The sequence below is a fragment of the Salmo trutta genome, chromosome 38 (genome assembly GCF_901001165.1).
Source record: "Salmo trutta chromosome 38, fSalTru1.1, whole genome shotgun sequence".
In the NCBI taxonomy this organism is placed as follows: Eukaryota; Metazoa; Chordata; class Actinopteri; order Salmoniformes; family Salmonidae; genus Salmo; species Salmo trutta.
In genome coordinates this window covers 34,120,013-34,142,500 of record NC_042994.1, presented here as the reverse complement: position 1 = coordinate 34,142,500, position 22,488 = coordinate 34,120,013, and the positions used below count along the sequence as shown (strand labels likewise).

The 22,488-nt window shown below is 40.7% G+C and overlaps 1 protein-coding gene across 1 annotated transcript; it reads left to right on the top strand.

Moving 5' to 3' along the window:
• The first annotated feature begins 3,534 nt into the window (after positions 1-3,534).
• Positions 3,535-10,947, top strand: LOC115178625 (gastrula zinc finger protein XlCGF57.1-like). Its single transcript, XM_029739878.1, has 3 exons — positions 3,535-3,546; positions 5,433-5,481; positions 8,886-10,947. Exons 1-3 carry the CDS (start codon positions 3,535-3,537, stop codon positions 10,493-10,495), a joined length of 1,671 nt encoding a protein of 556 aa, XP_029595738.1. The 3' UTR covers positions 10,496-10,947.
• Positions 10,948-22,488: the final 11,541 nt, after the last annotated feature.

The window sequence follows — 22,488 nt, the reverse complement described above, 5'->3', positions numbered from 1 at the left end:
ACCCCATAATGACATCACAATACCCCATAATGACATCACAATACCCCATAATGACGTCACAATACCCCATAATGACATCACAATACCCCATAATGACAAAGCGATAACAGGTTTTTAGAAATGTTTGCAAATGTATTAAAAATAGAAAAACCTTATTTTACATTAGTATTCAGACCCTTTGCTATAAGACTCGAAATTGAGCTCAGATGTATCCTGTTTCCACTGATCACCTTTGAGATGTTTCTACAACTTGATTGGAGTCCACCTGTGGTAAATTCAATTGATTGGACATGATTTGGAAAGGCACACACCTGTCTATAAAAGGACCTTCAGTTCACATCAGAGCAAAAATTAAGCCATGAGTTCAAAGGGATTGTCTGTAGAGCACCGAGACAGGTTTGTGGTGGAAGCATCATGCTGTGGGGATGTTTTTCAGCAGCAGGGACTGGGACTGGGAGAGTCAAGACAGTGCAAACAGAGCCCGGACTTGAACCCGATCGAACATCTCTGGAGAGACCTGAAAATAGCTGTGCAGCAACGCTCCCCATTCAACCTGACAGAGTTTGAGAGAATCTGCAGAGAAGAATGGGAGAAACTCCCCAAATACAGGTGTGCCAAGCTTGTGGCATCATACCCAAGAAGACTAAAGGCTGTAATCACTGCCAAATGTGCTTCAACAAAGTACTGAGTAAAGGGTCTGAATACTTTATGTAAATGTAATATTTCCTTTATTTTATTTTTTTATACATTTGCAACAATTTCTAAAAACCGTTTTTTTGCTTTTTCATTATGGTTTATTGTGATGTCATTATGGGGTTTTGTGTGTAGATTGATGATGGGAAAATGTATATTTTTTTAGAATAAGGCTGTAAGGTAATGAAATGTGGGAAAAGTCAAAAGGGGTCTGAATACTTGTATACATTGTTGTATTATTATAATAATTGTTTTTTATCCAATCACAGGAGACCACTCTCAATGTTCAATATAACTCTGGATTAAGATTTATCACAAGCACATACAGGTATCTGCCAAAAATAAAGGAAACACCAACATAAAAAGTGTCTTTAATTAAAAAAGGGTATTTGGCCACCACAAACTGCCAGAACAGCTTCAATGCACTTTGGTATAGATTATGTGGACCTAAATCATGGCAGGAAAATGCAACCCCCCCCCCCCCCCCAACACCATAACGAATACTTTGTATCCCACGTTTACTCAAGTGTTTCCTTTATTTTGGTAGTTACCAGTATGGTAGTTAAGGCATACTGGTAGAAACACATTGAATAACAGATTACTGCTATTAGCCCATAGAAACACATTGAATAACAGATAGTCCTTACTGCTATTAGCCCATAGAAACACATTGAATAACAGATTACTGCTATTAGCCAATAGAAACACATTGAATAACAGATAGTCCTTACTGCTATTAGCCCATAGAAACACATTGAATAACAGATTACTGCTATTAGCCAATAGAAACACATTGAATAACAGATAGTCCTTACTGCTATTAGCCCAAAGAAACACATTGAATAACAGATTCACTACAGATAGTCCCCCCAAAAATATCAAAAGGAAGTTTGTTCTTAAATGTCTGTCCTATATCTGAGAGATGTAAGAAAGATCAGGTAATGTATATTTATATATATTTTTTTTAACGTGTCTTGAACCCCATGTTTTTAGCATTAAATAATCTCCATATAACTTCCCTTCATGTTTTCAAGTGGTACTGAGGGACCTTCAGGCTAGTGTTGTGAGGCCTGTGGGCGTCCTACAGAGAAACAACAGACATGTTCATATTCCGGAGAGTATTAGTGTGTGAACCCAAACGGTTCGGATGCTACAGACCTGGCAGATCGGCTGTACCGATTTCAGAAGAGTCTCCTGACACTTTGTTTGTCTCATGGTCTGATAAACACTACTCTAGCTCTGTCGCCTTGTGGGACATATGGGAATTTACATTTTACATTTACATTTTAATCATTTAGCAGATGCTCTTATCCAGAGCGACTTACAGTAGCGAATGCATACATTTCATTTCATTTCATTTCATGCATTATTTTATTTTATTTTGTATTTTTTTTACTGCCCCCCCGTGGGAATCGAACCCACAACCCTGGCGTTGCACACACCATGCTCTACCAACTGAGGAATGAGGTGGATTGAGGTATCCAATGCAAAAAATAAATACATAAAATAAAAAAAATAAGAAGAAGAAAAAAATTAAAATAAAAAAATAAAATAAAAAAATCTGTAAAAAAATAGAGAAAAATAAGAAAATTTAAAAACGAAAAAAGATATAAAACAAATTGAATATTTAAAATAAAATAAAATGTTACAAAAATATAAAAACGCTAAATTCGTAAAAAATATAAAAATTGAATAAATAATATAAAAAATAAGGGGGAAATAAATTAATAATAAACTATACAAATAATAAAGATAAAAAATAAATAAATAACATAAGATAAAGATCAACATATCTCTAGCTTAAATTGCCTGATTTATTAAACGAATTAGATTTCCGTACGTGGACATTGACCTTGGGGATTTTACAGAGGGGAGGTTGTCCTTTTGTGCTGGGTAGGACAGCCGGGGACGAAACCCGGAAGTGAGGGGGAATTTGAGAAACCAGATAAGAAAGTCTCCCCAGCTTTGGAACAAACCATACTGGGTTTTTGTCACTTGTTTTACTTGGACATACCAATTAATTAGCTACGCTTTATTAGTGTTTGTAAATAGAGCTCGTTACCCCGTTTCTACTGTAATTAATCAGTTTTAAATCTGCGGTGATCAACCTGAATATCGGGAATATAGTCTAGTTGTCCAGTTTTGTCGCCAGTCCACCCTGAATAGTATCCACTGCCGGGTCAGTAAAAACAACACATAAAACAAGGCATTTAATGGAAAATGAAAGAATCCAAATCCCCAGCTACTTTCCTAGTCTGAGTACCAGTCTCTTTAGATATAACATACCAGTCCTTCTCATTGCCTAAAGAGACTGATCAATGATCAATATGTGCTGGATTTACAACGGAGTTGCTCTTTGGTTGTTGTAAATAAACATTAATATTTTCCATGTGAACATGTGGGGAAACCTAAAAAAAAAATGTAATTCGAATTTATAACAAAGTCAACAAACTATTTATTAATCTGTTAACAATGTAAAGTTGTATTGTGAGGAGGATTTAAAAAAAATCAAGACTACGACGTTTTGTTGGTTGGAAATGTAGTGTTTAATTTGATAATTTAGGACGTTGAGCTAGCCACTCTAGACAGACTGGTTGCTTAGTGACCGGTTGCTTAGTGACCGGTTGCTTAGTGACCAGTTGCTTAGTGACCGGTTGCTTAGTGACCGGTTGCTTAGTAACCGGATACCAACACAATGTTCCGTGGAGACAACGTCATCCGTTCCAATATTTGTATAATCGTTGTGATTGGAGGATAGCTGTAAAGGGGGGTTGGGGGGAGGGATTTAATCAGGATCTATTCGAGCTCATTAATAATGATAACAATGTTCATAATTGAAAGATGTTAAAAAAGGTCAGTCTCTTTCTCTTTAGTACATAATGTGGAGTACAGGAAGTGGATTAGCTGGTTACCCAGGACCCATTCAAGGCAGAGAGGTTCATCACAACAAAAGCACAGTGAATTATAGCCCCCCTTCATTAACTATTCCAGAACAGTGTTTCATTACTCAAAGCAAAGCAAAGCAGTGAATTACATCGACTGAAATAGTTGCCAGTACTCATTTTGGGTGCTGGTACTGTTTATATATATAGAGGTGCAGGAGCTCCACAATACTATTGAGCTGATATTACATTTTAGTCATTTAGCAGATGCTCTTATCCAGAGCAACTTACAGTAGTCAATGCATACATTTCATACATTTTTTCCCCCCCGTACTGGTCCTCCCGTGGGAATCGAACCCACAACCCTGGCGTTGTAAACACCATTGCAAACACCATGCTATACCAACTGAGCCACACGGGACCTGATATTCTATACAAGGAACAGGAGATGTAGCAGTAGAATATTTGAGGTGCCGGGTACTCAGCTCCGGTGAGCTCCTGTCCAAGTCGAGCACTGGGGTAAAAGAGGAGTTATCTGGAGATGAACTCATTTAATTTATGACAGAAAATAGTATTTTAGGGGTTCCCTTCACCATTTCCAATGAGATTGGTTTAGTATAACTTGGGTGCAGTGTTCAGTGCCACTTTGTATGCAGTCTGGTGATGTACCAGGGCTTGGACATGCAGTTAGGTTTGTTTACCTCCATCAATCAAATGAAATCTAGAATCGGCTTCCTATATATATTTTTTTAATGTTATTTCACCTTTATTTAACCAGGTAGGCCAGTTGAGAACAAGTTCTCATTTACAACTGCGACCTGGCCAAGATAAAGCAAAGCAGTTCGACAACATACAACAACATAGAGTTACACATGGAGTAAAACAAACATACAGTCAATAATACAGTAGAAAAATAAGTCTATATACAATGTGAGCAAATGAGGTGAGATAAGGGAGGTAAAGGCAAGAAAAGGCCATGGTGGTGAAGTAAATACAATATAGCAATTAAAACACTGGAATGGTAGATTTGACAGTAGATGAGTGTGCAAAGTAGAAATACTGGGGTGCAAAGGAGCAAAATAAATAAATACAATACACGCTTTCCTTTGTACATCTCAATACATTAATATGATTTAATTAATTAAATGAAATGAACAACGTTTTGTATGGAAATAAAAAAAATAAAACTTCTTTCAACTGCTTTTCCCCACTCCGGTCAGCAGATAGCGATGTGTGTCATTCAGGCGACGCTACCGGTGTGACGTATAATCTAGTGGACGGAACGAGTCTTCAACAACAACAACAACAACCGTTAGCTAGCCAGCCACCTCGGTAGCTTGTTAGCCAACATAGCGGAAACATTGGAGCTCTTTAGAAGCTTTCAGCGTATATATGTGTTTTTAAACACATTTATTTCGTATAACTGTTACCCCGTTTAATTTCATATTGACGTTGTTAGATATCTATCTAGCTGGTTAAGTTAGCAATAACACTAAGCTAGTTGCTGATGCTAGTTAGGTAGCAAGCTAAACACCTCATGACAGGAGGTCACTAAGCTAACTCGGTCTGCTGGACGGATAATAGAAACTCGAGAAAGAAGAGAAGTCTGTTAAACTAATTAAAAACAAGTAGAGGGTGAGGATGTTACAGTAAAAGAGGAAGACGTTACAGTGAAAGAAGAGGAAGACGCTTTCAGAGTGAAAGAGGAAGAGGAGGATGTTGGCTACCGTGAAAGAAGAGGAGGAAGGGAAGGATGCCGTTTTTGTAATGAAGGAGGAGGAGGACATGACTGTTACAGTGAAAGAAGAGGAAGACGTTTTTGGAGTGAAGGAGGAGGAGATTACTGTCACATTGGAGGATGAAGAAGCACAGAAGACTGGAGATCTGATTAACACCAGTAAATACAGTGAGTACTATCTAATAAAACAGGGACATTGATCTGATTAACACCAGTAAATACAGTGAGTACTATCTTATAAAACAGGGACATTGATCTGATTAACACCAGTAAATACAGTGAGTACTATCTAATAAAACAGGGACATTGATCTGATTAACACCAGTAAATACAGTGAGTACTATCTAATAAAACAGGGACATTGATCTGATTAACACCAGTAAATACAGTGAGTACTATCTAATAAAACAGGGACATTGATCTGATTAACACCAGTAAATACAGTGAGTACTATCTAATAAAACAGGGACATTGATCTGATTAACACCAGTAAATACAGTGAGTACTATCTAATAAAACAGGGACATTGATCTGATTAACACCAGTAAATACAGTGAGTACTATCTAATAAAACAGGGACATTGATCTGATTAACACCAGTAAATACAGTGAGTACTATCTAATAAAACAGGGACATTGATCTGATTAACACCAGTAAATACAGTGAGTACTATCTTATAAAACAGGGACATTGATCTGATTAACACCAGTAAATACAGTGAGTACTATCTAATAAAACAGGGACATTGATCTGATTAACACCAGTAAATACAGTGAGTACTATCTAATAAAACAGGGACATTGATCTGATTAACACCAGTAAATACAGTGAGTACTCTCTTAACAGGAGGACAAACTCTGCAGTTGTTGAACATGTGTGCCATGACCCAGGGATCATCATGAATAACTAACAGCCATTACCCAGGGATCATCATGAGTAACTAACAGCCATTACCCAGGGATCATCATGAATAACTAACAGCCATTACCCAGGGATCATCATGAGTAACTAACAGCCATTACCCAGGGATCATCATGAATAACTAACAGCCATTACCCAGGGATCATCATGAATAACTAACAGCCATTACCCAGGGATCATCATGAATAACTAACAGCCATTACCCAGGGATCATCATGAGTAACTAACTAACAGCCATTACCCAGGGATCATCATGAGTAACTAACTAACAGCCATTACCCAGGGATCATCATGAGTAACTAACAGCCATTACCCAGGGATCATCATGAATAACTAACAGCCATTACCCAGGGATCATCATGAATAACTAACAACCATTACCCAGGGATCATCATGAATAACTAACTGCCATTACCCAGGGCTCATCATGAATAACTAACAGCCATTACCCAGGGATCATCATGAATGAACTAACAGCCATTACCCAGGGATCATCATGAATGAACTAACAGCCATTACCCAGGGATCATCATGAATAACTAACAGCCATTACCCAGGGATCATCATGAATAACTAACAGCCATTACCCAGGGATCGTCATGAATAACTAACAGCCATTACCCAGGGATCATCATGAATAACTAACAGCCATTACCCAGGGATCATCATGAATAACTATCAGCCATTACCCAGGGATCATCATGAATGAACTGACAGCCATTACCCTGGGATTATCATGAATAACTAACAACCATTACCCAGGGATCATCATGAGTAACTAACAGCCATTACCCAGGGATCATCATGAATAACTAACAGCCATTACCCAGGGATCATCATGAATGAACTGACAGCCATTACCCTGGGATTATCATCAATAACTAACAACCATTACCCAGGGATCATCATGAGTAACTAGCAGCCATTACCCAGGGATCATCATGAATAACTAACAGCCATTACCCAGGGATCATCATGATTACGTGTGCAAGTGATTAGTGGTTAGGGTTGGAGGGAAGGAGACAGGAAAGGAAACAAAGTATTGATCAGAGACCTGGAGGGGGTGGGAGGTGTTGCAGTGAGATTAGTAGGAGAACAAAGACCTGGAGGGGGGTTACAATGAGATTAGTAGGAGAACAGAGACCTGGAGGGGGGTTGCAGTGAGAATAGTAGGTGAACAGCCTCTAGTAAAGATGAGGTCAAGCATATTGCCTGTCTTGTGAGTGGGAGGGGATTGGGAAAGGGTGAGGTCAAAAGAGGCATGGAAAGAGAGAGTTGGAAATAAATTAATTGAAGGCAGACCTCGGGAGGTTGAAGTCGCCAAGTACGAAGAGCGGTGAGCCATCGACAGGAAATTAGCTTATCAAGGTCTTGAGATCATTGAGGAACTCCCCAAGGGCACCTGGTAAATGACAATGTTAAGCTTGAGTGGAAAAGTAACAGCATGGAATTCAAATGTTATGAGAAATGAGTAGCCCTGTGCCACCGCCGGCGACGACCAGATGCTCTCGGACTACGAGAGAACACCTAGTCAGATGACGAGACAGCAGCTGGAGTAGCAGTGTTCCATCACCGTGACGACCAGATGCTCTCGGACTACGAGAGAACACGTAGTCAGATGAAGAGAGAGCAGCTGGAGTAGCAGTGATTCATGTCTCCTTCAGGGCCAAAATGTCAAGGGACTGTAGGGCAGCATATAGGTTGAGATGAACTCAGTGTTCTTGACCGCAGATCCACAGTTCCAAACGATGCCAGAAATCCGGGAATTCCACGCAGGGAACACAAAATTAGAAAGGTTGCAGCTAAGGGATGGGGGAGCGTCTGTAAAGCCTACAGGGAGAGGAGCGAACAGGTATAGAAAACACACACATAGTTGCCAAAAGCTACAGAAAATAGCAAAATAGCAAAGAACAACTCTGCAGAACAACTCTGCAGAACAACTCTGCAGAATCGTCTTTGTTTTGGGCGACGGTCTTAGTTTTAAGACAAAACTGCCACTGACACTAACGGCTATTAACAAACTACCGGCAATCAACAGAATCAACCAATCAACTACCGGCAATCAACAGAATCAACCAATCAACTACCGGCAATCAACAGAATCAACCAATCAACTACCGGCAATCAACAGAATCAACCAATCAACTACCGGCAATCAACAGAATCAACCAATTAACTACCGGCAATCAACAGAATCAACAAATCAACTACCGGCAATCAACAAAATCAATCAATCAATCAATCAACTACCGGCAATCAACAGAATCAACCAATCAACTACCGGCAATCAACAGAATCAACCAATTAACTACCGGCAATCAACCAATCAACTACCGGCAATCAACAGAATCAATCAATCAACTACCGGCAATCAACAGAATCAACCAATTAACTACCGGCAATCAACAGAATCAACCAATTAACTACCGGCAATCAACAGAATCAACCAATTAACTACCGGCAATCAACAGAATCAACCAATCAACTACCGGCAATCAACAGAATCAATCAATCAACTACCGGCAATTAACAAAATCAGAATCTAAATGTACAGTTTTATATTGAGGGATCTAGTCCGGATTAAACAGTTTTATAATTTGGAGCTTTAATTTAGATCTCTCTGTTTAACCAAATATTCTGTCTTTGGCAGGAGAGAGACCAGACTCTCACTCTGACGGCAGGAAGAGTCCTTCACAGGAACCAGACCCAGAGACGCCCAAACCAGCGAGACGACACCACTGCTCCCAGTGTAATAAGAGTTTTAAGTGGTTATGGAAGCTGAAAGAGCATGGTAGAACACACACAGGAGAAAAGCCTTACCACTGCTCTCAGTGTGGAAAGGATTTTACCAACTTAGGGAACCTAAAAAAACATATGAAATTACACACAGGAGAGAAGCCTTTCCAATGCTCTCAGTGTGGAAAGGGTTTTACACGGTTAGGGAACCTGAAGGACCATAAAAGAATACACACAGGAGAGAAGCCTTTCCAATGTTCCCAGTGTGGAAATGGTTTTACTCAGTTAGGGAACCTGAAAAGGCATGAGAGAATGCACACAGGAGAGAGAACTTTCCAATGTTCCCAGTGTGACAAGAGTTTCACACGGTTATGGAGCCTGAAAGAACATAAAATAGTACACACAGGAGAGAAGCCTTTCCAATGCTCCCAGTGTGGAAAGGGTTTTATTCTGTTAGGAAACTTGAAAAAGCATGAGAGAACACACACAGGAGAGAAGCCTTTCCAATGTTCCCAGTGTGGAAATAGTTTTACACGGTTAGGGAGCCTGAAAGCTCATGAAAGGACACACACAGGGGAGACGTCTTACCATTGCTCTTTGTGTGGAAAGAATTTTACCAAGTTAAAGAACCTAAAAAAACATATAAAATTACACACAGGAGAGAAACCTTTCCAATGCACCCAATGTGGAAAGGATTTTACACGGTTAGGGAACCTGAAGGATCATAAAAGAATACACACAGGAGAGAAGCCTTTCCAATGTTCCCAGTGTGGAAAGAGTTTTACACGGTTAGGGAACCTGAAGGACCATCAAATAATGCACACAGGAGAGAAGCCTTTTCAATGTTCCCAGTGTGGAAGTGGTTTTACCCAGTTAGGGAACCTGAAAAGGCATAAGAGAATACACACAGGAGAGAAGTCTTTCCAATGTTCCCAGTGTGGAAAGAGTTTTGCACAGTTAGGGAGCCTGAAAGAACATAAAATAGTACACACAGGAGAGAAGCCTTTCCAATGCTCTCAGTGTGGAAAGGGTTTTACCCTGTTAGGGAACCTGAAAAAGCATGAGAGAATACACACAGGAGAGAAGCCTTTCCAATGTTCCCAGTGTGGAAATAGTTTTAAAAGTTTAGGGAGCATGAAGGAGCATGAAAGAACACACACAGGGGAGACATCTTACCATTGCTTTATGTGTGGAAAGGATTTTACCAACTTAGGGAACCTAAAAAAACATACAAAATTACACACAGGAGAGAAACCTTTCCAATGCTCCCAATGTGGAAAGGGTTTTACAAGGTTAGGGAATCTGAAGGACCATAAATTAATACACACAGGAGAGAAGCCTTTCCAATGTTCCCTGTGTGGAAAGGGTTTTACCCAGATAGGGAACCTGAAAAGGCATGAGAGGACACACACAGTCTTAACAATGACCCCAGGAGTTGGAACCAATTCCGAAAACAGAACAGAAAACCGCAAAAAAAAAAAGTGTTTTATTGAGGAACAGAAACAGAACCGGGAAAGAAAGTGATCTTTACCGTTCTGGAACAGAAGCATTATTTTAAAAGTATGGTAACCGGTTAATAATGTTTCATTTAAAGTAACTGTCCTGTGAAAATCTAACTTTTTAAAGTTAATCATCTCTTAATTCATATCCAAATAATGTTGTTGACTCGTCCGATTCTCGTATTTGAGGCCAAAGCATAAATTACAGGGGAAAAAAACTCTTTAAAAATGACTATTTCCTCATAGAACATCTCCCTGAGGAGGATGAACTGGCCAATCAGCGGTCTTGAGGAGAATGAGCTGGCCAATCAACGGTCTACTCGTGTTATTTTTTATGACCCGGTATACGCCCACGCCATTCTGTTGTTGGGGTACGCCCCACACCATTCTGTTAGGAAGGCTTTCTTAATGTTTTGTACACTCTGTGTGCCTCTGCATGATGTATTGTTACACCATGTAGGAGCAGTATAGACCTAGTCTGTTCATTATATACATCTACATGATGTATTGTTACACCATGTAGGAGCAGTATAGACCTAGTCTGTTCATTATATACACCTACATTATGTATTGTTACACCATGTAGGAGCAGTATAGACCTAGTCTGTTCATTATATACATCTACATGATGTATTGTTACACCATGTAGGAGCAGTATAGACCTAGTCTGTTCATTATATACATCTACATGATGTATTGTTACACCATGTAGGAGCAGTATAGACCTAGTCTGTTCATTATATACATCTACATGATGTATTGTTACACCATGTAGGAGCAGTATAGACCTAGTCTGTTCATTATATACATCTACATGATGTATTGTTACACCATGTAGGAGCAGTATAGACCTAGTCTATTCATTATATACATCTACATGATGTATTGTTACACCATGTAGGAGCGGTATAGACCTAGTCTGTTCATTATATATATATATGTTAATACTGTCTGTTTGTTTGACTGAATTAATATTATATTTATTATTATTATTATTATAAATTATATATAAAATTAACAAGACGTTGCCTTAAATGCAGATGTGTAATATATGTTACGTTTAAAAAAAAATCCCCACTCATTAAAAATCTGCACTAATCAATCAACACTTGTTTCTCTTTATACGTCTCATGAAAAATTAACTTTTTTGGTCAACTTCCGGGTCAGTAGCATCAGTCAAACCTTACACACACACACACACACACACACACACACACACACACCAACTGACACTGACATCTCCGATAAGCGATTCAGGAAATGGCAAAGAATATCCCACATTAATATATGCAACCTTAGAAATAAGGTTTAGGAAGTCAATAACTTGTTAACATCAGATAACATTCATATACTGTCCACCTCTGAAACTCACTGAGATAATTCCTTTGATACAGCAGGAGCAATACAAGGATATAACATCTACAGAAAAGACAGGAATGCCTAAGGGGGAGGTGTTGCTATATGTTCAGAGCCATATTCCTGTAAAAGTTAGCGAGGATCTCATGTCAAATGTTGTTGGAAGTGTTGTGGCTGCAAGTTCACCTGCCTCATATAAAACCTCTTCTGTGGTGCTGCTATAGGTCACCAAGTGTTCACAGTCAGTATTTGGATAATACAGCTCTGGAAAAAAATTAGAGACCACAGCAAAATTATCAGTTTCTCTGGTTTTTACTATTTATAGGTATGTGTTTGGGTAAAATGATTTTTTTACATTTTTTATTCTATAAACTACTGACAACATTTCGCCCAAAATCCAAATAAAAATATTGTCATTTTAGAGTATTTATTTATTTGCAGAAAATGACAACTGTTCAAAATATAAATAAATAACAACAAAAAAGATGCGGTGTTGTCAGACCTCGTATAATACTGCAAAGAAAATAAGTTCATATTAATATTAAGACAATACCAACGTTTTAACTTAGGAATAGTTTCAGAAATCAGTATTTGGGGGAACAACCCTGATTTTCAATCACAGCTTTCATGCATCTTGTCATGCTCTCCACCAGTCTTTCACATTGATGTTGGGTGACTTTATGCCACTCATGTGGCGCAAACAATTCTAGCAGCTCGGCTTTGTTTTGATGACTTGTGACCATCCATCTTCCGCTAGATCACATTCCAGAGGTTTTCGACGGGGTTCAGGTCTGGAGATTGGGCTAAGCCATGACAGGGGTCTTGATCTGGTGGTCTTCCATCCACACCTTGATTGACCTGGCTGCGTGACATGGAGTATTGTCCTGCTGGGGGGGAAAAAACTCAATCCTCAAGAGTTTTGGGGAACATTGTCAGAGCAGAAGGAAGCTAGTTTTCTTCCAGGACAACCTTGTACGTGGCTTGATTCATGCCTCCTTCACAAAGACCAATCTGTCCGATTCCAGCCTTGTTGAACCATCCCCCAGATCATCACGATCCTCTACCAAATTTCACAGTGGGTGCGAGACACTGTGGCTTGGAGGCCTCTTTTTCATATTGCCAGTCATATCAATGACTATTTCACTTAGTAAAGTGGAAAAAACTACAAAAGTGAAATGTAGTTGTGAAATATTTTTGTATAAAAGATCTACTAATGAAGTTACAACATATATTATAGGGGTACCAAACTAGGAAGCCCACGGCAGCCCATAGTCATAACGTGTGGATTTAATAGTATGTTGTACCTCGTTTCCCTCCTTCAGGGAACAGTAGTTATAGTCATAACGTGTGGATTTAATAGTATGTTGTACCTAGTTTCCCTCCTTCAGGGAACCGTAGTTATATTCATACCTGTACGTTCCCTTTCAGTCAGTAACTGGTTACAACATATAATAGGGGTACCAAACTAGGAAGCCCACGGCAGCCCAAGCACACACAGGTTCCACTTGGCTCCAAAAAAAGCTGCTACAGAAGCCACCGTTTTCCCCTGATACCGACCTGTCAGAGTCTCATATAGAGGTCCAGGACCTACTGCCACTTGGCTATGCATACTGACACGCTGCTACTGCATCCATAGACCCCCCCCATACTGACACGCTGCCACTGCATCCCAAGTCCATAGACCCCACAGCACACTGACACGCTGCTACTGCATCCATAGACCCCACAGCACACTGACACGCTGCCACTGCATCCCAAGTCCATAGACCCCCCCCCCCCCAGGGTTCCAAGAACAATACTTACCTTACGAATCTGAAATGGCAGAACTCATACAAAGGAACCACACAAGTCCAAAAACAACAGAACACCTGGTCGTGACTTGGTAAACCGCGCACATGCGCGACGCATAGCATCGACCAGAGTAAATGAACCCGAGGCTCTAACCCACAGGAAAACGGTGATAACCCAGATATATATATAAAAAAAGGAAAATGGACACTGCCTAACAACCACATCCCATAACCATAGCAACGCTACGAGCCACGCTGGGAGCAGCTACATCCGTGCCATCAAACCTCGCCGTCGTCAAGGCAACCCGTGCATCTTTGCTGCCGTACGCCAGGGAGATGACCTCCACAATCCGATGAGAAAGATGCTGCTTAGAGAGAGAGAGAGCCCTACCCTGAGCTGGATTAGTGAAACAGATTAAAAGCTGGTCACAAATGTGGATATCCGTTTGGTCCTTTGGTCCATACACACTGCTTAGAGAAAGGGAACACTGGACACAGGCCATGCAACCTTCGTTCTTCTCTGGAAGCAAATGGAGGAGATGAGAAAGGTGTCACGTCCTGACCATGGTAAGCTGTTATTTTCTATGGTAGAGTTGGTCAGGGCGTGTGACAGGGGGGGTTTATTCTATGTGTTCTATTTCTATGTTATTAGGTTCTAGTTTTTGTATTTCTATGTTGGTTTTGTTTGGGATGATCTCCAATTAGAGGCAGCTGGTTCTCGTTGTCTCTAATTGGAGATCATACTTAAGTAGGGGTTTTTCTGCCTGGGTTTTGTGGGTGATTTATATTTTTTGAGTGGTGTTTGTTTCTCCTCTGCGTCACGGTTTGTTGTTTTTATCTATTCAGTTATTTGATGTATTGCATAGTTTCACAGAGTAAATAAAATGTGGAACTACACACACACTGCACATGCAACCTTCGTTCTTCTCTGGAAGCAAAATGGAGGAGATGAGAAAGGGAACAGCTGTAAAACATAACCTTGGGAACGGGTTCAAGTCCGGGCTCTGGCTGGGCCACTCAAGGACATTCAGAGACTTGTCCCGAAGCCACTCCTGCATTGTCTTGGCTGTGTGCTTAGGGTCGTTGTCCTGTTGGAAGATGAACCTTCGCCCCCAGTCTGAGGTCCTGAGCTCTCTGGAGTAGGTTTTCATCAAGGATCTCTCTGTACTTTGCTTCGATCATCTTTCCCTCGACCCTGACTAGTCTCCCAGTCCCTGCTGCTGAAAAACATCCCCACAGCATGATGCTGCCACCACCATGCTTCACCATAGGGATGGTGCCAGGTTTCCTCCAGATGTGAAGCTTAGCATTCAGGCCAAAGAGTTCAATCTTGGTTTCATCAGACCAGAGAATTTTGTTTCTCATGGTCAGAGTCCTTTGGGTGCCTTTTGGCAAACTCCTTGCGGGCTGTCGTGCCTTTTACTGAGGAGTGGCTTCTGTCTGGCCACTCTACCAAAAACATCCTATTTGGTGGAGTGCTGCAGAGATGGTTGGCCTTCTGGAAGTTTCTCCCGTCTCCACAGAGGAACTCTGGAGCTCTGTCAGAGTGACCATCGGGTTCTTGGTCACCTCCATAACCAAGGCCCTTCTCCCTCGATTTCTCAGTTTGGCCGGGCGGCCAGCTCTAGGAAGAGTCTTGGTGGTTCCAAACTTCTTCCATTTAAGAATGATGGAGGCCACTGTGTTCTTGGGGACCTTCAATGCTGCAGACATTTTTTGGTACCCTTCCCCAGATCTGTGCCTCAACAAAATCCTGTCTCTGAGCTCTACGGACAATTCCTTCGACCTCATGGCTCGGTTTTTGCTCTGACATGCACTCTCAACTGTGGGACATTATATTGACAGGTGTGTGCCTTTCCAGTCCACTCCTTTGCATGGCCTGGTGCCTCTAATCTGGGTACCAGTCTCTTTAGGTAACAGTCCATTCCTTGCCATTCCCAAAGAGACTGGCCTTTCAGCAAGCTCAACTATGAGGCTATACGTGCCTACATATAGATTGTAACATGGAATAACCAACTAACAACTGATAAGGCAAAATACCGCAATAGAGTGGTTAATAAAACTGCTCATGCAACAAGAACCAGAAGTGCTGACTGCTAGGGGAGCAGAGTGGAGGATTTTCAGTGAACATTTTTGGTACAAACTTCATTACAAGCCTAAGTGAACATTTCTTTGGAAGACTGTTGTGGAGGGAGGGAGAAGGGTAGATAGGCACAATGTGTAACTACAACACAGACTGCTATGGAAGGTTGAGTTAGCTGCAACACAGACTGCTATGCAAGGTTGAGTTAGCTACAACACAGACTGCTATGCAAGGTTGAGTTAGCTACAACACAGACTGCTATGGAAGGTTGAGTTAGCTACAACACAGACTGCTATGCAAGGTTGAGTTAGCTACAACACAGACTGCTATGCAAGGTTGAGTTAGCTACAACACAGACTGCTATTGAAGGTTGAGTTAGCTACAACACAGACTGCTATGGAAGGTTGAGTTAAAGCTATTGATTGTAGCTACAACACAGACTGCTATGGAAGGTTGAGTTAAAAGCAATAGACTGTACCTACAACACAGACTCCTATGGAAGGTTGTGTTAGAAGCTATAGACTATAGCTACAACACAGACTGCTATGGAAGGTTGAGTTAAAGCTATTGATTGTAGCTACAACACAGACTGCTATGGAAGGTTGAGTTAAAAGCAATAGACTGTACCTACAACACAGACTCCTATGGAAGGTTGAGTTAGAAGCTATAGACTGTAGCTACAGGACAGACTGCTATGGAAGGTAAGAGGTTGGATATTGTGATGGCATGCTGCTAAAATTGCTTAATTGTTTAGTTGGTTGGTTCAGCTTTGTAATTCGTTGATATTGCTAGATAATTAGTTTATAAACTAACTGTAGCTAGCTATATGGTAACAGCAGCTAACTAAACTAGCTAGCTAGCTAGATTACATTCAATTTGGCTGCATTGTGGCTAGTTAACGCTCTCTCACTAACGTTAGCTAGCTAGCTAGCAGTTTTAGATGCTAACCAGATGGGCCATTTTTCTTTTCTAGCTAACCTAGGTAGCTAGTTAGCTGTTTTAGATGCTAACCAGACGGGCCATTTTTCTTTTCTAGCTAACCTAGGTAGCTAGCTAGCTGTTTTAGATGCTAACCAGACGGGCCATTTTTCTTTTCTAGCTAACCTAGGTAGCTAGCTAGCTGTTTTAGATGCTAACCAGACGGGCCATTTTTCTTTTCTAGCTAACCTAGGTAGCTAGCTAGCTGTTTTAGATGCTAACCAGACGGGCCATTTTTCTTTTCTAGCTAACCTAGGTAGCTAGCTAGCTGTTTTAGATGCTAACCAGACGGGCCATTTTTCTTTTCTAGCTAACCTAGGTAGCTAGCTAGCTGTTTTAGATGCTAACCAGACGGGCCATTTTTCTTTTCTAGCTAACCTAGGTAGCTAGCTAGCTGTTTTAGATGCTAACCAGGCGGGCCATTTTTCTTTTCTAGCTAACCTAGGTAGCTAGCTAGCTATATAGCGTGAGTGTGGCCCAGTGTCTTTCCCAGCCCATTCTAGTGACCAGCGTCCTCTGGAATCAGCCATGACACATCACTGGGACATTGTTATTACATTATCATTAACAGGGCGGCAACGTAGCCTAGTGGTTAGAGCGTTGGACTAGTAACCGAAAGGTTGGTGGTTTGAATCTCAGAGCTGACAAAGTAAAAAATCTGTCGTTCTGCCCCTGAACAAAGCAGTTAACCCACTGTTCCTAGGCCAAAAATTGTAAATACGAATTTGTTCTTAACTGACTTGACAAGTTAAATAAAGGTTAACAACAACAACAAACAACACAAAAACAGACATTACAGAATGTTAGTTGTCGACTGATCACATCCGATCTTATTCTCGATTATCCTCTTTCCAGTGAAATCAACAGTGTGTCTTTCTAGCCTCCGAAAAGAAAAATGGCCGTAGAAAAATGTATAAAAATGGCCGTCATGTCGAACTCAGGGGGGGGTTTCCATCTTCTTTAAAGCCATGTCAGACGGCAGCGTATTAATCTGGTGCTACACAGACACAGATACAGACACAATCAGTCTGTTGATTTTAGATGGAAATCACTGGTTTCTACTGAATAATCAGATGTGATCAAATCAACGTTTTTATTGGTCACATGCGCAGGATACAGGAAGTAGGTTAAACGTTGTAGTGAAATGTTTACTCGTGGGCTCTTCTTAACAGTGCAGTACACATCCACTATTACATAAGGTGGTAATGTCTGTTAATGATAATGTAATAACAATGTCCCAGTGATGTGTAAACCTGTCTGATAATGTAATGACAATGTCCCAGTGATGTGTGTACCTGTCTGATAATGATAATGTAATAACAATGTCCCAGTGATGTGTGTACCTGTCTGTTAATGATAATGTAATAACAATGTCCCAGTGATGTGTAAACCTGTCTGATAATGTAATTACAATGTCCCAGTGATGTGTGTACCTGTCTGATAATGTAATGACAATGTCCCAGTGATGTGTAAACCTGTCTGATAATGTAATAACAATGTCCCAGTGATGTGTGTACCTGTCTGTTAATGTAATGACAATGTCCCAGTGATGTGTATACCTGTCTGTTAATGATAATGTAATAACAATGTCCCAGTGATGTGTGTACCTGTCTGATAATGTAATGACAATGTCCCAGTGATGTGTGTACCTGTCTGATAATGATAATGTAATAACAATGTCCCAGTGATGTGTGTACCTGTCTGTTAATGATAATGACAATGTCCCAGTGATGTGTGTACCTGTCTGATAATGATAATGTAATAACAATGTCCCAGTGATGTGTGTACCTGTCTGTTAATGATAATGTAATAACAATGTCCCAGTGATGTGTAAACCTGTCTGATAATGTAATTACAATGTCCCAGTGATGTGTGTACCTGTCTGATAATGTAATGACAATGTCCTAGTGATGTGTATACCTGTCTGTTAATGATAATGTAATAACAATGTCCCAGTGATGTGTGTACCTGTCTGATAATGTAATGACAATGTCCCAGTGATGTGTATACCTGTCTGTTAATGATAATGTAATTACAATGTCCCAGTGATGATGCAATCTCCATTGCCCTCCACACTGCCCTTTCCCACCGGGACAAAAGGAACACCTATGTCAGAATGCTGTTCATTGACTACAGCTCAGCGTTCAACACCATAGTGCCCTCAAAGCTCATCACTAAGCTAAGGACCCTGGGACTAAACACCTCCCTCTGCAACTGGATCCTGGACTTCCTGACGGGCCGCCCCCAGGTGGTGAGAGTAGGCAACAACACATCCGCCACGCTGATCCTCAACACGGGGCCCCCCAGGGGTGCGTGCTCAGTCCCCTCCTGTACTCCCTGTACACTCAATAATCTCCTTTGCCTTGTTCACGTTGAGGGAGAGGTTGTTGTCCTGGCACCACATGGCCAGGTCTCTGACCTTCTCCCTATAGGCTGTCTCGTCGTTGTCGGTGATCAGGCCTACCACTGTTGTGTAATCGGTCATGCCTGGCCAGTCATGCCTGGCCGTGTGGTGCCAGGACAACAACCTCTCCCTCAACGTGATCAAGACAAAGGAGATGATTGTGGACTACAGGAAAAAGGAGGACCGAGCACGTCCCCAATCTCATCGACGGGGCTGTAGTGGAGCAGGTTGAGAGCTTCAAGTTCCTTGGTGTCCACATCACCAACAAACTATCATGGTCTAAGCACACCAAGACAATCGTGAAGAGGGCACCACAAAACCTATTCCCCCCCCCCTCAGAAGACTGAAAATATTTGGTATTGTAGCAGTGGAGGAATGGTCCTTAACATGGGGTTTACAGTTATCTGTATCAAGGTGCTGTTGTAGAGGAATGGTCCTTAACATGGGGTTTACAGTTATCTGTATCAAGGTGCTGTTGTAGAGGAATGGTCCTTAACATGGGGTTTACAGTTATCTGTATCAAGGCCATCAGACTGTTAAATAGCCATCACTAGCCTTCTACCACCTGGCCACCCAACCCTGCACCATAGAGGCTGCTGCCCTACATACATAGATATGGAATCACTGGCCTCTTTAATAATGGAACACTGGTCACTTTAATAATGGAACACTGGTCACTTTAATAATGGAACACTGGTCACTTTAATAATGGAACACTGGTCACTTTAATAATGGAACACTGGCCTCTTTAATAATGGATCACTGGTCACTTTAATAATGGAACACTGGTCACTTTAATGATGGAACACTGGTCACTATAATAATGGAACACTGGTCACTTTAATAATGGAACACTGGTCACTTTAATAATGGAGCACTGGTCACTTTAATAATGGAACACTGGTCACTTTAATAATGGAACACTGGTCACTATAATAATGGAACACTGGTCACTATAATAATGGAACACTGGTCACTATAATAATGGAACACTGGTCACTTTAATAATGGAACACTGGTCACTTTAATAATGGAACACTGGTCACTTTAATAATGGAACACTGGTCACTATAATAATGGAACACTGGTCACTTTAATAATGGAACACTGGTCACTATAATAATGGAACACTGGTCACTTTAATAATGGAACACTGGCCACTTTATTAATGGAACACTGGTCACTTTAATAATGGAACACTGGTCACTTTAATAATGGAACACTGGTCACTATAATAATGGAACACTGGCCTCTTTAATAATGGAACACTGGTCACTATAATAATGGAACACTGGTCACTTTAATAATGTTTACATCGTCCTAATATTTATACGTTTCTTAATTACATTCTTTTACTTTTAGATTTGTGTGTATTATTGTGAATTGTTAGATACTACTGCACTGTTGGAGATAAGAACACAAGCATTTCAATACACAATAACATCTGCTAACCATGTGTCTGTGACCAATAACATCTGCTGAATGTGTGTCTGTGACCAATAACATCTGCTGAATGTGTGTCTGTGACCAATAACATCTGCTGAATGTGTGGACCAATAACATCTGCTGAATGTGTGGACCAATAACATCTGCTGAATGTGTGGACCAATTACAGCTGCTGAATGTGTGTCTGGGCCAATAACATCTGCTGAATATGTGGACCAATAACATCTGCTGAATGTCTGGACCAATACCATCTGCTGAATGTGTGGACCAATAACATCTGCTGAATGTCTGGACCAATACCATCTGTTGAATGTGTGGACCAATACCATCTGTTGAATGTCTGTGACCAATAACATCTGCTGAATGTCTGGACCAATAACATCTGCTGAATGTGTGGACCAATAACATCTGCTGAATGTGTGGACCAATGACATCTGCTGAATGTGTGGACCAATAACATCTGCTGAATGTCTGGACCAATACCATCTGCTGAATGTCTGGACCAATACCATCTGCTGAATGTCTGGACCAATACCATCTGCTGAATGTGTGGACCAATAACATCTGCTGAATATGTGGACCAATAACATCTGCTAAATGTGTGTCTGTGACCAATAACATCTGCTGAATGTCTGGACCAATACCATCTGTTGAATGTGTGGACCAATACCATCTGTTGAATGTCTGTGACCAATAACATCTGCTGAATGTCTGGACCAATAACATCTGCTGAATGTGTGGACCAATAACATCTGCTGAATATGTGGACCAATAACATCTGCTGAATGTGTGGACCAATAACAGCTGCTGAATGTGTGGACCAATAACATCTGCTGAATGTGTGGACCAATAACATCTGCTGAATGTCTGGACCAATAACATCTGCTGAATATGTGTTTGTGACCAATAACATCTGCTGAATGTGTGGACCAATAACATCTGCTGAATGTGTGTATGGACCAATAACATCTGCTGAATGTGTGTTTGTGACCAATACAATTTGATTTGTACCTCTCCCCCTCTACATCATTACATGGTCAGCCATTTCCTCTACCGTTCAGCCATTACCCACACAAATCTAAAAGTTAAAATAATGGAATTAAGAAATATATAAATTCAAGGACAATCAATGTGGAGTGGCATCGACTAAAATACAGTAGAATAGAATACAGTGTGAATACTGACTTGCCTAGTTAAATAAAGGTTAAATTATAAATATATATATATATATATATATATATATATATATATATATATATATATATATATATATATGAGATAAGTAAAGCAATATGTAAACATTATTAAAGTGACCAGTAATTCCATGTCTAGGTTGTATGACAGGGTCAGAGACCGTTTGGACTGGGAGAATGGGGATTGGGTGGGTGGTGATGGGAGTAGTTTAGTTTATAAGGGAATGATTTGTATTGAGTTAGAAATGCAGGGTTAGATAAGAGAAGAATATAGCGGTATTGGTAGGTCGTAACCGGTCTCCCACTCCGGTACAGTCGGGGGCGGTGTTGGCACCTCTCGGTCGGTTAAATAAAAACTAAAAGCAGAACAACAACAGCTGGTCAGCCATCTCGGTAGCTTGCTAGCCAACATAGCGGAAACGTTCAAGCTCTTAAGACGTTTTCTGATATGAGCCACTGTGTTTTGAACACATTTCTGTCGTTTAACTAGTTACCCCATTTAATTTCCTGTTTACGTTGTTATTGGTCAGCTAACTAGCTTGTTAAGTTAGCATTAGCCTAGCTAGCTAACGTAGCTGGCTGGTTGATTTTGCATTAGCCTAGCTAGTTAACGTAGCTGGCTGGTTGTTAAGTTAGCATTAGCCTAGCTAGCTAACGTAGCTGGCTGGTTGTTAAGTTAGCATTAGCCTAGCTAGCTAACGTAGCTGGCTGGTTGTTAAGTTAGCATTAGGCTAGCTAGCTAACTGTTAGCAAACATCCCCGACCATG